The sequence below is a fragment of the Berghia stephanieae genome, chromosome 1 (assembly GCF_034508935.2).
Source record: "Berghia stephanieae isolate SIO BIC M18660-M18661 chromosome 1, UCSD_Bste_1.3, whole genome shotgun sequence".
NCBI classification, from domain to species: Eukaryota; Metazoa; Mollusca; class Gastropoda; order Nudibranchia; family Aeolidiidae; genus Berghia; species Berghia stephanieae.
In genome coordinates, this window is record NC_088360.1 from 90775604 (window position 1) to 90792405 (window position 16802).

Here is a 16802-nt window from a genome sequence, read left to right on the forward strand (position 1 = left end):
ATTACCTAATCAGTCACCGAGTTGCAAATTCCTAGTTCTAAGCATTCATTATGCCTAGGTGTATCAACTTGTTGATCAGTTAGTCACATGCCTCTCACTTGCCTTTTGCTGCATTGTCATGGTGTGTTACACAAATATCACAGAGAAACATCAATAGAAATAATTACTATTCGCTCAATCCCACCCAGTCTCTGTTCCCAATAAGTTACGTGTGCTATGTGTGCTTTCCTCTTTTCTTCTTGAGTGGTTCATTTTTCTCAACTGGGTAGTAAACCTTGTAGTTGTAGCCATGTTCCAAGAACGTTTACCTCATTAAAGCCATGCATGATTAATATGAGTTATAAAGGCTGTAAAATGGGGATTTGAAATTTTCACGTTGTGGCAAAGCTCAATCTGCATCCAATGCTGTTGTAGACAAGAGGACTACTTTTCAAGGCAAAATGCAATTTCTTCCGGTCCAACCCATTGATATGAGTCTTTTTTATCATCTTCATGATAACCTATTAATATACATTTTAAAACTGATATTCATGCATATTATGGATAATGAGGGCATGTAACATAAAAACTATTTAAACGATTGAACAATCTCTTGGAAGTATAATTGGGCATTTTTCTTTTCAAATTTTAAATGAAATTATTTGAGAAAGTATAAAAATAACTTTGAAGAAAAAAAGAAAAAGAAAACAAAAACACCATATTTTACAAAACACTGTAATTAACTTAATATTGTAAATAAAATACAAGAATCTTGTTCAGATGCTTTATTAATTCCTATCAGTCACAACCGTTTTCTATAAAATGAATTTTAACAAAATTTTATTACCAGGGATATGATTGACATAACAAATAAAATTTGATTGCACGGTCAAATAAAGATTATTCCTCAAAGAATATCCATCTCTATGAGGATTAGTAAAACAAAAACAAAAACAATAAGACTATAACAAATAGCTCGAACAAACAATAAAGACAACTTAACTTTAGCCTCTCTAGTTTGAACATGTTGCTTAGTTTTACCGACATTTGTGATACATTTGGGTCATATCAGCGACTAGGAAAGGGATGACAATACATAGGGCAAGTAGATAATATTTAGTCCTGTAACCCTCTTATAACTCATCTATGAAAAAGAAAGACAGAAATGGGCCAAAGAGGAAAGAAAGAGAAGAGGAATCAAGTAGAAATTTTAATTAACCCTTGTGCCAAAAAGAAGACCATCCTATGTCTTAACATAAAAGCCAGCATGGAATCCAAACTAAAAGTGAGACATTTAGAAGGTTTCCAATGCATGTCCATAAATAAAGTTGACTTTTTAAAAGAAAATCATCATATTCCCAGAAGTTTGTTTGTTTTTAAGGGTTTTATGGCGCTTGCAACACATTTAGGTCATATCAGCGCCAGTAAAAAGGAAGAAAATGGGATAGTAAAAAGTTCTAGAATTACAATGAAAGCACAAAAGAAAAGGTAAGACAAAGGGGAATTGGTTCAAATAGGGAACAGATGTAGAGCACACCGTCAAAGTACTTAGTTTGAGATCACCTAAAAGTCTCATCCAGACACAAGCACAGGTCCCAACTAAGAGGAATACACTCAAATGTTTACCAATCATATAATATAATATGTAAACTAAACATAATACAATGCATAACAGAGAGATGATTTACAAGGAAAAAAATATCATCTCCCAAAACTAACAATACATTTGACTGTTTCCCTCTCAGCCAGGGTATCCAGCCAGGACCAGGACAAAACCAAGTAATCTCATTCCAAGACAAAGACAGAAAGCATGTTGGAAAACAGATATAGGGGTTAGAAGACACAGTAAGTACCTCCCTGCCCACTATGGGAGGTCGGAAACCCCACCCAGTATTCCCAGAAGAAAAAAGTGGGTACACATTAGACTGCTTTTATTGATTAAGCGCCCAAGCCAAAGTCTGGATAAGGACAGAAGGAGACAAGACATGAGGGCTAGAAGAGATAGCAATGATGGACAGATATAAAATCCCCCCAGCCAGGGGGCATAATTTAACCTTCACTGATGGGATCTCCATCCACAGCAGTTACCTAGACCATTCAACAGACAAATAATTTATCATATATCCTTTCTATTCACAATACATTTAAAAAAGTGCACTGCTAATGAATTCCCTTTATAAATCGATTGAAACATTTAGTGCTGCCTTTCAATTTAGAAACTCCAATCAAAGAGCTTGTCACAACAATCCAAACTATTTGTAAGATGGTAGAATTAGATGAAAGAATGAACAAAAGAGAATCCTAACAGAAAAAAATGACTTGTATTCAGTAACTGGTTCACCTAAAGATTTATAAGTTTTGATTACCAAAATTTAAAATCTTCCATGACATAGAGCTTAAAGAATGACAGCTTTTGTTTTTGATATTAAAAAAAAAGTTTCCCAATAGCAGACATCTTATTACGTAAAAATAAAAATTAAAGATTTTAATTTTCTGTGCGTTCATAAATTCTTTAATACACATAAAAAATCATTGGTATCTAGTGAACAATTTCTGTTTTGCCAAAAAATTTGAAAGTCAATAGTTCTTATCAAAGACATAATGGACATAACTGAATATCTAAATTATAATCTTAATTTGAGGGCTTTTAAATTTGACTTGCAGTAAAATGATAGCAAAATGAACTGTGAGGTATTCAGCATTTTATATCAACAAGTTCAGAGTATATTTCAAAGATGTATAAATACAATTGTAAAACAAATATATCATTGCTGCTTGGTGAAAACCAATGAATGCGTGATTTAGCTAAATTTCAAAATAAAATTGTTCAATAACTAAAGCCTGACTTTTTGAAAAAAAATATTATTTCTGCCACTCCAAGCACACATACAAACACACACCCATATATATACATACACACACACACACATATATATATATATATATATATATATATATATATATATATATATATATATATATATATATATATATATATGTATATATACAGACACACAACTTACAAAACACAACAACACGCATACACTCACACATATACACATGTCTTATGACAGTACCAATTTACTATTCACGTTTTTGGGCGAATCATTTAAAAATAAAGGACATATTATGCTCAAGTTCAAATGTAAAACATCTGTAACCATTACAGTCAACTCAGCTTCTTTCTTTACTTTATCTTTTTTAAAAAGATCTTAATTACAATCTATTCTATGCATACTTTCAGCTTCCAATCCTCCCAATCTTAGGCAGCAAAATTTGATTTTCTCTTACAAATGACTTTGTAGCTATGACATTAAAGGCTAACATGGGACAATTTATGCTTTTTGGGGGTTTTTTTTGCCTTTGCTTTGGGAACAGGTAACTACAGGTAGAAGATAAGAGGATGGTTAACCAAGTCCTGTGCTTCTAAAGGCCTTACACCAAACGTATAAAATTATTATATGTGGGAATTGGTGCTGTTACTGTTTAACTATTAAGAATAAAACTGCGTTTTGGTCACTGTTCTACCAATATGCCCCCAGCCTACATTCGTACCGAACTAATAAACATTGAACATATATTACTAAAAACAATCCTTTTTTTTTTTTCAAATTGTTAGATATAAGAGACTGGTAAGAGAAAAAATTCATTATATCTGTGCATATTATAATTTTTTCCATCAATTCACAAACCAAGAAAATAAATTCAAGGAGAAACCAAAAAAAAAGTTTAAAAAGAAATAATAAATAAACTAACATAGGTCAGGCAAAGAAATATCAAAATATATATTAATTCAAAAGGAACATCAGCAGTGAAAATATAAAAAAGCAGTAGTAACATTGTTTCAACTGAAAATAAAGAAAACAAATAACAAAGTCCGCATCTGTCTCAGCTAATTATAAAACACCATTATGATGATTATGCCATCAAACTAGGGTGTTTTTTTTCAAAAACATGAAATTTCAAAACTTAGTCATACAGTTATGCTGAACAGGCAGCAAGTTAGCTATTATCTTTTTTTTTTTTTTTAATCATTCGAATAAAGAAGTACTGGAATAACTGATTTTTATCTTTATGAAATCAATTGTATGGCAGATAGTGACTTCAATAAACCAAGATATCTTGATAGTGAACAAATTGATTGAAGGATTTAAAAAAAAAACCTTATAGATCCCTGTTTTCAAATGATTGTACTTTGATAAACAGTTAGTTCAAAGACTTGTTCGGAAACTGGGAGTCTCATAATCAAAGTACCCCACTTATCAACATAAATGAAATGACCTAAAACTACTAGTGGTAAGAATTAAATTTTAAATATTGAATATGACTTCTTTTTTTTTTTAGCTATGGGCAAGTTAGATATCCAGCTGACAGGTGTTGAAAATAAAAAACAAAACATTTTTTTAGTTATTCATATCACAAGAATCATGTACTATTTATAATGCCCTATTTGATGAATATGAAAATGCTGAGGACCAACAATGTATTTCCCAAAAAATGATCTGAAATGCTGAGTCTTGCATTTCCCAGTTTGACAATTAATTAGATCTTAGTTTAAAACATAAACAAAGTAATGCTCCGTTGTTTCCAAATAACAAAAATAAAAAACATTGAGTTCATTCCAGACCATTACATAGTTCAACAGATTTAAAAACGCACCCTGTCAAAAACAGAGTGGAAATTTATGTCCCCGGTGATGAAAAAGATGGTTACAACTCGATCGCTCTCATAAATATGAATATAGACTCTATTGCCTGTCTATGGTATTGAAAAACCATTCTGTAAACCGTCTCAATTGGGTGGCAGCTGTTTGAGACTCTTCCTGCAAACGAATGTTGTCTGCTCTCAGATCATGAACTTCTGCCTCCAACGCAGTTTTCTCTTTGTTTACCTGCAAGTTTCAAATGTAGATAACATTCATTTACTTAGTATAAGTAGTCATATGGAGTCTTGTAATTTATGGAGCCAAAGTTGTTTCTATTGAGAGGAACATTACAATTACATGCTAATATCAGAATAGGTAGCAGATCTACCGCAAAGTTACTTTTCATTTGATCTGAATTAAACCCAGCTGCTGAATAGACACAGAGGGTGGAAAGGGTGGAAAATGTGCCTTCAAAAGTAAATTTAAATATTCTTGACTCAAATTCTGAATGTGTCCTGTGCTGTGCCTATTATTGCAAATATTCATAATTGAAACATGCAATAAAGTAAAGCAAATATCAGGGATGTTGCCAAAAATCATTCAATTTAGTTCTTGTTTTTTATTTTTTTGCTGAGCAGCTCTAAATGCTTGATGACCTCTTAATCCAAACATGTAGGAGTTAAGGATAAATAGGTTTTCAGATCCTGTTCTGCTATTTAGCTGAAGGCACTCCTACATTACCTCCTCTTCATCAACATCATCATCATCACTATGTGTCTTTTTACTTCCTCCTGGTCTGTTTTGTTTTTAAGGGCTTTATGGGGCTTGAGACACAATTATGTCATTTCAACGCCAGTAAAAAGGAAGAAAATAGGATAGTCAAAAAATTATAGATTTACAGTTGAAAGTGAGAAAGAGTAAGAAAAAGAAAGGGTTCAAATAGGACACAGATGTAGATTCAAAGAGCAAACTATGTGTTTTTAGTCTGAGATCACCTAAAAGTCTTGTCAAAAACAGAGAGATGATTTACAAGGAAAAAAATATCATCTCCCAAAACTCTTAATCTATACAGTTGACTGTTTCCCTCCCTGCCAGGGTATCCGTCCAGGGCCAGGACAAAACTAAGTAATCTCATTCCAAGACAAAGATAGAAAGCAAGTTGGAAAACAGATAGACACAGTAAGTGATCTCCCTGCCCACTATGGGAGGTCAGTAACCCCACCCAGACTTCCCAGTCTAAATATGCTATTGTGCGAGTTCCAGGGCATTCTATTTAAAACTTCCATTCTATAAGCATGTTGTTTATTACCCCACTTGTTCATAAACTACTATCTTTACCCCCCACTTGTTCATAAACTACTATCTTTACCTTGTCTAGTTGTTGCTGCATTTTTGACAACCGGGTCTCCAATTCTTGAACTTTTTGTTGTGGACTCACAGACATGGATACATAGGATTGTGAAAGGCTGAAAAAGATGCACAGTATTGGATAAAACTACCAAATCGACGTTAACCCCTTAATTACTAACTTCTTAATATCTAACTTTGGCATTGATGCTAATATTCATTAAGCACTACAGTGTAATAAACCTTTATTATACATTTTACTTTATGTTCCTCATCACAATATGATCTTAAGTTGGTATTATTTTTGTGAGCACCTTTAAATAAAATCATCTTGCATGATTATTTACAACTGTTATCTTATTTTAACAATGAGGTACCCAAACTATATTTTTTTAGACTACATAACACTTCAGGGACTAATTCTAAATAATGGTGAGAGTCTGAGATTGATAACTTTGTCTCTGGGTGCAGCAACAACTTTCTAGAACTTAAAAGAAGGAAATAAAAATTGAATTTCGATAAAGAAAAAAAATTATGACAAGATTATTTGTTAATGACACAAAAAAAGGTAAATAAATAACAAGAATATATGACACTTAATGAGCACTTGCATGACTAATATCTAAAAGAGCTTTATTGATAGTGAAATTACGTAACAAACACAAGTAGGGTAGTCGTCCCATATCTGTACGCTTTTCTATACCTCAAATTCTAACAGCTCTAACTGCAGATTGGTTCAACTAAACTCTCCAGTTTGAGAAACTCAATTATTTGATGCCTTTTGATTGGTTTGATGTAAATACATGTGCAGTATCATCGGTTAACCTTGCCAGATAACCAAAAACAGATTACCAAACCCCAGGTCCCCATCGCCCCCAAATCTGTACATGGCTTACCCCAAACCCATGTAACATAAAATTTTATTCTCAAATCAAAGTTTATATGGCAATGATGTGGTAGAATTTTAGCTTCAATTTATGTAAAAAGACGAAGGGTGTGGATGTTTCGGGCTTCCCCTTTATCAAATGACAGACAGATTGCTGTATAAATAAAGACATTTTGAAATTAATGTGATCTTTTGGATACTTAGATTAACAGTTGAGATTTGGGGTGAGGCATGTACTGTTTTGGAGGCACGGGTTAAAGTGGCATACCCCAAATCTGTATGAGAGCTAAAAATACACTTATAAAGCTTTTAATATTTTTTTTTACTATGTGAATGGCAAATTTAACATCTCTGCTTATAATTAAAATAAAAATTGTTCACGAGTGACAGAGGAAAACATCTTTACTGAATCGAATATTATAGTGGTGTGAATAAAAATATTGTGTGACAAATCGTGGCAGACTATTTTGATTCAACTTGGAAAAGGAACCAAATTCCGGCTCGATCGCTTACCTTCATTCATGACAATATTTCGAAAACAGTTCATAATGACTGGAATGAATGTCAATTTTTATGTGAAGTTTATATTCTGATGAAAAAACATTCAGTTCGCCATAAGAGCGTTATGTAAACACACAAGGTTTTATGTGACACATTCTGAAGTGTATGGATTTGGGGCGACCTACCCTAGTTGAATTAAAAATAGGTCAAAGAACATATTGCTAAAATAATAGCATACAGACAGGTAGAGGGAGTAGACACTTATACATGTATCTAACAGTAATGATGACAAACTAACTTGACCAAATCATTTGGATATTTTGGAAAAGAAAACCAATAATCTTATGTTTTTCTCTCAGGAAATTGTCATTATTTTAATGGATAAAAAATATGTGGACTTTTTTTAGGGCTTCGTTTTGTACCACTGCCTGGGGTGGAAACTGTCGTGCAAAAGATTTGGTAAGACCAAACAGATAATAAAGAAATCTCTAAATTTGATCAATTGTTCTTTAACATTTCAGAAATTGTACAAATATATCTTGCATTTGAAAAGTAACAGACATTTCCAAAGAACCGTCCCACCTTCCCTTTTCGTTTTTAAAAACAACTGTTATTAATCAAAACAAAAACTGTCAGCCACACCTCCTTTCTACCTTACAGTTTTCAACTTGCACACAAACTATGATTTTAATTCATATCTTATTTGTCTGTTGGTTGGTATTTAATATTTAAGATGTCAACTTAATTTTCAGCATTTTACAAGTCTGTCCAGCAAACTTCTCTCTTCAGATACTCAGATGAATAAAGTTCAGTATTGTTTTTATCATTATCATCATTTTATTATTATTATCTTTATTATCATCATCATCATCATCATTATATTATTTATTTACTTTTCTTAATTTTTAAATAACCATTTTATCTTATTTTTTACCTGGAGGGTGAAGAAGATAGATTAATGCTCATTTGGGGTGATGGAGGCCGTGGTGGAGGACTTTCTTCTCGCCCTTCATCAGCAATATTCCCCATACTGTCAGACAATTTGCTACCTGCTTTGTTGGTGGAATCTGTATCTGTTTGATGCAGAGTAATATTCAGCCATCGTTAAATTAATCAGAAAAATAGCGTGCTTTATCAGGTTTTAATTGCAATTCTGTTCATAATTAATGTAGGAAATTAATTTGAACTCTCTGAGTTAACTATACATTAACATGCTTAAAGACAAACACCAGAGTGTTATCTTTTAGTTTCATTGCATTTTTCATGTTAAAAATGGTTTTAGCCATCATGGAAATTCTTTGCATTTGAAGTATTGAAGATGGACTAAATCACTCTGACTTTGATTCTAAGCGGCTAAAAAAGATTATGAAATAAACTATAATTTGCTGCTGATATTTCTAATCATTGAATTGTTTTAAAATAACAAAAAAAGAAAATCAATGAAGAAAGAATAACTCTATTTAAAAAAAGGGAGAATACTCCCTCCCCCCCCCCCTCTCTCATCTATTGTCTATATTAAAAATTAATTACTTGTGGCTTTCTTTTAAATACAAACATAATACAAAGTATCAATATGACTTTCCTTAGTTAATATCAGCTTCCTTCCAGATCGCTTACAACACAAAATCATTTATATGATAAGTAATGATCAATATGAATGCAAAGGGGAAACAGCCATCAAAGGCAAAAATTCCTTAGTAGACAAGAATGAGTACAGATAAGATGATGAAAGTTTAACAGTTCTCACCACATTCCACCCTGACATTACACATAGGTTCGTGTGATGGTTATAGCCTGTTGGTATAAGAGTATTACTGAAGACCGTAATATTCTCTTCCCTTTTAAGAATATACAGTCGAACTTGTATAACCCCATGGGACCCCACAAAAGTGGCCGTCTTAGACGGTTAGCCGCCTTGTGCAAGTCAGATACTTTAAAAAGTTACATATTATAACAATTTTTAATAAAACTAGTCTGATTCCCAACTACAATTAATTGCATGTTTTTGATAAAACCAGTCAGTCTCTCTCTCTCTCTCTCTCTCTCTCTCTCTCTCTCTCTCTCTCTCTCTCTCTCTCTCTTTCAATCATACCTATGTAGGTAGTCCTTCAGAGCCATAAGACCCATGGAGCCAGAGTTTACCCCAGTTTATATTGTGTCAAACAAAAGCAATTGGTTACTACCCATTGGATATGACACTAGTCTATCGCAAACATACTTTCCTCCAGATCTAACTGACCAAGCTACCCAATCACTGCTGGGTGGACAGAGTCAGCAAAAATCTCTGCTTTATCCAGGATCTTTATTTTAAGATAGATTGATAGTGACTGACCATTGCAAAGATGAGCAGGTAGCGTGAAGAATAGGTTTATTTGTCTTGGAGAGATTAATGGATAAAGTTACAATTTAGGATCCTTTAAGCACCAGTAAGAATAGGTTCAGTTTTATCAATTAGAGATATCAGACTGTCTTACACAAGTCCAAGGGCTTTTTTGTCCCAGAAATAAATGGCCGCAGCCTCGTTATGGAGGGGCTGCCTTATGCAGTAACAAAATAGAGAAAAAATTGATGGTCAGCCATGAAGGCTGGCCGCCATGGTAGATGGCTGCCTTATACAAGTGGCTATGAGCACAAGTTCAACTGTAATTATCTTTTATTAGTTAACTCTCTTTTTAAAGTAATTCAATGATTAGAAAGATCAACAGAAAATTAGAGTTTGCCGGCACATATGGTGATGACTTGACTTGGCTAAGGCTTAAAGAATACTAAAATGCCTTACCATCTATTGCCCTCGAAGCTACATTGACCAATTTGGACCAATCTAAGGCAGCTGTAGACTCCAATACAGGAACAAAGCGATTGTCAATGGTGGACTTGCTTCTTTGACGAGCACTGGCAAAGTCAGTGACAGCACGGGGTGACAGTCTGCAGGAAAGAAATTATGCAATGCTTTGTTTTATTCTTTATTTCACTAAAAAAAAATTAAAAGGGTAAACAAGAAAAAGTTTCATTTCCAATAAATTCTTACCATGTTCTCCAGTAGACATCAGGATGGTACAATGTTATTGAAGCTGATGCCCTCATCATTATAACAACATCGGAAGTGGAAATATAATTATTATTAACAACAACAACAACAATATAATAATAATAATAATAATAATAATAATAATAATAATAATAATAATAATAATAATAATAATAATAATAATAATAATAATAATAATAATAATATTAATAATAATAATAATATGATGATGATAACGCTCTCATCTAATAACATCTAGATGGGACTTGAGTATAACTAAAGCCACCTTATCTTTCAAAATCTTGCATCTTGTTGATGGTTTCTTTAAAAATATACATACCTTTGGTGGATGCTATCATCGTTCTGACCAATGCCCCGAGTTAAATCAATGGGAACACCCTTAGAATTATGAAGGCTCTCATCAGATAATGTCCTCTGTAGTCTTCCAACACGACGAGAACTTGGCCCACTCCGAGTCTAATGATTATAAGAGATAGCAATTTTAAAATAATGGAAGGCAACAAATTTTATCAGGACAAATGTATAATGTCACTTTATCAATTAGTCAATGGTCTACAAAACATGATTAGGGTGATTATAAAAACTGGAGTAACAAGATGTTCCCATATTTTAATTAACATAAAAAGAAATTAAGTGAAAAAAGTTTTTAAAATCTTTTTTAATGAAATGCGTAAATCAACATTGATAAGTATGCATTTAATTTTCAGTTTGGTGATGTGAAACAAAACAATTCAATTGACAATATGCATAATATATAAATATATACAACAGAAGGGGGAAAAAATGAGCCAGATCGACTGGTATGGTACGGAGTAATGCCAAAAGTCAATAAATTACGAGATGATGACACAATGGACCTGAAAATCAATGAGCTTGCATCAAACATGACTCAATTCAAAGAAGAGAAGAATAAAAATCTGAAGGCTTTTTAAAAAAAAATTATTGTGACTGTGCATTCACTTAACCACAGAAATAACAAGTTCTCACTAACACTCCCAACAACCTCATGTTCAGATTCCACTATACTTACATTAGAATAATTGACAAGATCTTTTTCCGACAAATCTGGGTCAATCAGCCTCATTAACTCTTCCTGGAAGTCTGCCTTGCCAATCTGCCTGGACAGCTTTTGGTTTGGAGCACCACGAAGGTTGGAGGCCAGGAACTCTTCAGATGCCATTCCAGTCAAATTCCTGGTGGAAATCGCATGATAAAAGTTTAATTAATGTTTAATAGATTACTTTATATGGTCAAATAGAGGGATTCAGTGATTGGGTTTTAAATTGATAAAATAATTTAAGAAATGTTACACTTCCCAGAAGTACACAGTAAGCAAGCCATAGTATATAAAATTGCTCAAACAACCTTTTTATCATTGTATAAGATCCATCCATCTCAGTTCCACCCCGGTTTTTTTTTTTTTTAAACCAACAAAAACAAACGAACAAAAAAAAAAAAGAGAAGAAAAATAAGGGCTGTCCTGGAATCATAGATTTCTGTAAGGCACTTTACACACATTATACCATTTGACTCAAATGTGAATAAGTACCTGGCCATGAGCATTATTAAAATGTTTATAGCCGTGTTTGTAAGTAAACTCTCTCACCTTCTCTGGGCTCTTGGGCTGTTGGCGGAAGGTTCAGTTAACCCTTTTTTAATGGATGGCTTGTTTGGGCGAACTATTCCATCTTTGCGTTTTGGACCAAGTTCTTCTAGAAAACAAGATTATAAATTAAAATAACATCACAAACTGGTGTTACGAATCTTAAAGAAATAAAAGAGAATTGTGTGGTAGATTTAATCTATATAGCCAACTTTTTAGCTCGGCTGGTAAAACATTACAATAAGGGACAAAGATCGGTCATAAGTGCAGTTAATATTTTTTCCTGACCCCCTGTCCACCAAGTGGTGATTAGGTCACTGAGCCTGTTAGATCTGTTCAAAGAACTTTGCAATGGTCTAATGTCCTATCCCAAAGGAAGCAAGCAATTGTTATTGTGAAAAACTACCTTCCCGCTCCCCATACCTAACCCTGCCATCCCTCCACCCCCTCCATTGTTTCATATTATTCTTTCAAATTATCAGACCCCCCCCCCCCCCTCTAATTATAGCTTGATTGTTTTTTGTCACCAGTGTAGAACAAACAAAAAAGAAGGCATACCTTTACTTGTATTGCTGCGTTGATTATATTGAGATGATCCACTGGAAGATCCTTCGCTGATTTGACTAAGGTTAGATGCTGAACCAGGGTTGTTTGCTGCCTCGTGACTGCTGCTCTGACCTTGGTTTTGTCCAAGCAAATACTTTGTGTTCTGGGTTTGTTTCAGCAGCTCAAAGGCAATGTTCCCTGTGGTGGGGATGCCGGAAGTGTACTCCATACTGGCAAACTGTCTCTTGTTCCCCCCATTACTGGATGAACCGATTCCAGATAGCAGATTGTCAGAGCTTGTCTGAATACGATCTCCCCGTCTCAATGGTGGGGGCTGCATGGGAGACAAAATGAAAAATCATGATCAATCTGTTCGTACAAAATACATACTGCATATAAAACCGCATTATTAATAGATTGTAACTAGAGATGCCAGGGGCCGTTCATTGTAGACAGTCTATAAGTTGATCTGAAAAGTTGAGTATGATTTGTTACTATAAGACAGCTTGGGGACTTCAAAGCTCAGTTATGATGTCATCAGAACCTTGCATCCATCGATATGCTAAATCAACTTGTCCACCAAACAAGAGGTTTTTATTTTCAAGCCCTTTGAAAAGGACAAATGATAGAGAACTGATAGAAAAGTTTGGACCAATAAAAATTCTTCCGCCCAGGATAATCATTAAGTCTTGGTTCTAAGGGGAATATTCCACTGTGTTTTAATTAGAGCCAATCAGAATATCTGGTACATCTGTGTGGCAATGTGGTCTAGTGGAATGACACTGGCATTCAGACTGGGAGGTCAAGGGTTCAAGCCCCACTCTGAGTGGTGCATAGTTGAGTCCTTGGAAAAGGCTCTTTACTCACATTTCTCTAATCAGACTCAGGTGTAAAATGAGTAACTGGCCGTTAACAGAATTGTTTCTGTTGGCAAAAATGTAATATCGCCTAACAGGCATTATGTCTCGTCCTACATGTTAAGGGTTGCTGTTGGCTAGGGACCCCTTGTAAAGCGCTTTATATGTACATATAAATGCTCTAGTTCTTTTCCTCTTCAACATTGGAAAACAAAAGTCACCTCTGACTGGTGAGACTCATATATATTTCAAAATTATTCAAATCCTTTTTGCAGTTAGAAAGGTAGAGTGGACACTACAAAATGTTTTATTGATAAACATCATCGTCATCATCAATATCAAAAAGGCTGTAACTTACCTGATTGTGAGGATTTGATCTTGATCTTGCACTTACACCTGAAATGTTAAAACATTTGACAAAATCAAAATTATTATGGAAGAAAACATTTTTCAAACCAGCAGATATGCCACTCAGTTCATACATTAGATTTAATTGTTCAGAGATTGAAGAGAACTATTGCCATGTATGGAGAAGAATTGAAATTAAGTGTATTCACTTTTGAAAATTAGATACCAAGTTTTCAATGTCACATCAAATAAAATGTCAAACTGTATAAGTATAAAGCAACTTACCTGACATTGCATAGTCTGAACTGTCATGAGAATTATTCCTTGAATTAATGTCCTCGTGACTACCCCTGAAGGAGTTTAGGCCATCTCCTGATTCCTGCCGGATGTGACCTCCACTCATGAAAGATGAACCCCTACCATCATCAGATGATCTTCCAGAGGACAGAGTAGAGTCGGAGTAGCCGTGATGGGTGTGTGGTGGTCGCTGACGAGGTGATGGTTCATAGTGCTGCTGTTGTTGCTGTTGTTGTGACTGTTGATGTGGTATTTGATGATGGTGTTGCTGAGCTGTGATGGCCGGTGGAGAGTGTTTCAGAGGAGGGATAGGCATTGGGGCAGTGATGCTGGTGTCACCTCTGGTAGAAGAAACACGTTACTTATTAAATCACATGTCTTTAACTTTCCTTCCTTCTTAGTTTTTACAAGTCATTTAATTTCTTTCAATCACTTTAACAGATTATCAAGGTTGTAGTTTTAGCAAGTTGGACTGCACTTTTAGCAACTTACATTGTGGCTTTAGCAAGTTACATTGATGTTATACATGGAAGCAGATAACATTTCTTTATCACTATTAAATTTTCTAATAATATTCTGGTAGACATTCACTGGGAAGTTATATTTTATATTACGGAGAATCAGCATTATTGGATTCATATTGTACATTCACGCATTATATTGAGTGATAATATGCAAAATGAGTCTTTAAAGCTTTAAAAAAGAACATAAAAGCAGCAGAAAATGTTATTCAAATATGATTGTATCATGTCACAATAAGGTACATGCCAAATACAAAAACAAGCTTTAAAAATTTCATTCCTTGGTATTTTATAAATGATTTGGCTACTTTGACAATGATCTGAACACTGTATTAAAAAATAAACAATTTAAAGAGCAGGAAATTTTATTTTTTTAAAACTACTATAAAAACCGAATGCATCATGCTGGATTGAAATAATAATATAAATGAAATGATTGGATTGGCATGATTTAATTTGCATATAAAGGATTTTAATGTAGATATAGTCAATGCAGTGAGACCACTTTATCCCATATTGACTCATTATTATATCCAGATCTCATTACCAGCTTAGTTCACTCATGTTCTTAAAATAAAAATTCTAACATAGATACAAGTGGATATAAATAGAATTGAAAAGGATGAGAAATTCAAATAATTCCGATTTTAAAAAAGTGAAATGCAAAATTTGACTTCAATGCACTGGAAAACCAGAATTCCCTTGAAAAACTTGAAAGGAATCTATGAGCCAAAGGTTCACCAAAATTAAATTAATACAATAAAGGCAAAATCCTTGAACAAGAATCGAGATTTTATGTGCACGAAATACTGGTGGAGCCGTCCAGACTCAAATCAGAGAAGGAAGTTGAATAAAAACAAGAAAACAAGCTAAACCTGAGCTCACAGACATGAAAAGCAAATAAAATTTATCACATGGACAATACAAACATCAAAAAATATCTGCATGGAACTTAGTGAAATAGAACAATTTACTCTTTGGATAATACAAACAAGAAAATTAGTTGCATGGAACTTAAAATTTCATCCCCCTCTCCCTTTTTTCTTTAAAAAAAAATTTTGTCAGTTCAGGTGTGAAAATTATTTTGTTACCAAAAATGAAATCCAAAATTGTCAAATCCATGTGAATATAATGAGTATAATTTTGTAAAAAGTGGATAATTGAGCATGTACAGTCGCTCCTCTTTTATGAAACACATGCAGTTTCCTAGGGATTTAGAAGAAAAAAAGGTCATTCACGAATAAAATTGGAAACAAAATGTTCATGCTTTTCATGATGAAAATGTAACATCACAATGACCTTATTGTGTGCAATTCTTTACAAGCAGTTCCAATTTACATAGTAATTAAAATAGATTAAAAAAGAAAAAAAGAATTTAACTTTTTTGGGAGAGAAAAGCTCATTATTCAAAGCCACATTCATGATGACAACTACTTTTTAGTTTACAACAAGCATACATAGAAATTAAAAGAGTATGACAAGAACATTCTCAAATAAGTCATCATTCAATTAACCAAAGTATTGAAAATAAGTTATCAATTGAAACAATCAAATAAAATTTATTTAAAACGGCAATTACACACACACACACACACACACACACACACACACACACACACACACACACACACACACAAAAGATTTTTTAAAAATACATCTTTCGTCACTGTGGAATAAAAAATTATTTTAATAAATAAAAAATAACTGCATAACAAGGTAAACTGAAGCATAGGTCTACAGGTAAGCAATGGGCTGAGAACAAAGGTGCATATCAGGCAGTAGGCGAATGGGAGTGTGTAAGTATATGGACTATACAATATAATGTAGAAAGCAAATGGCATGGCAAAATATTGAATGAAACCAGAAAAGGTCATTTTGAGAAATCTTCTATTATAGTTTTAGAAAATCATTGATTGTGATCTAGACAAAATTATATGAATTGATGCTTGATGGTTCCATCCATTCATAAACCAAGATAAGCCTGCAGATGAATAAAGCAGTGGGAGGGAGGGGACAATAATTATCATAAGCTTCAAGCAGACTTAATCCATTAAGGAACATTTCCTTAGAAAAAAATAACAAAAAAATCTCATTTGCCCATTTAAAAATTTTTTTATTACTTTGTATAAAGATAAAAATTGAAGAGATATCTTAGTAAATTATGTTTGTAAAACAGTCATATTATCATGGCAATTTTATCAAAGTGTCATTTTACAATAATTA

General features: G+C 33.4%; 1 protein-coding gene across 9 annotated transcripts in view; it reads right to left on the reverse strand.

Annotated features, from left to right (window-relative positions):
- Nucleotides 1–4042: 4042 nt before the first annotated feature.
- Nucleotides 4043–16802, reverse strand: part of LOC144961377 (signal-induced proliferation-associated 1-like protein 1) — a 46038-nt gene continuing 33278 nt past the window's right edge. For 6 of the 9 annotated variants that reach the window (XM_078894616.1, XM_078894614.1, XM_078894610.1 and 3 more), the window contains 10 exons: nucleotides 14047–14399; nucleotides 13772–13809; nucleotides 12569–12890; nucleotides 12014–12119; nucleotides 11438–11600; nucleotides 10727–10863; nucleotides 10138–10283; nucleotides 8293–8431; nucleotides 5994–6090; nucleotides 4043–4870 (listed from right to left, as the gene is read on the reverse strand). In XM_078894616.1, coding sequence (XP_078750742.1) covers nucleotides 4727–4870; nucleotides 5994–6090; nucleotides 8293–8431; nucleotides 10138–10283; nucleotides 10727–10863; nucleotides 11438–11600; nucleotides 12014–12119; nucleotides 12569–12890; nucleotides 13772–13809; nucleotides 14047–14399 — 1645 coding nt within the window. In that variant the 3' untranslated portion in view covers nucleotides 4043–4726. The remainder of the gene's footprint in view (nucleotides 4871–5993; nucleotides 6091–8292; nucleotides 8432–10137; nucleotides 10284–10726; nucleotides 10864–11437; nucleotides 11601–12013; nucleotides 12120–12568; nucleotides 12891–13771; nucleotides 13810–14046; nucleotides 14400–16802) is intronic. The other 3 variants (XR_013643155.1, XR_013643154.1, XR_013643151.1) reach the window with 1 other exon arrangement.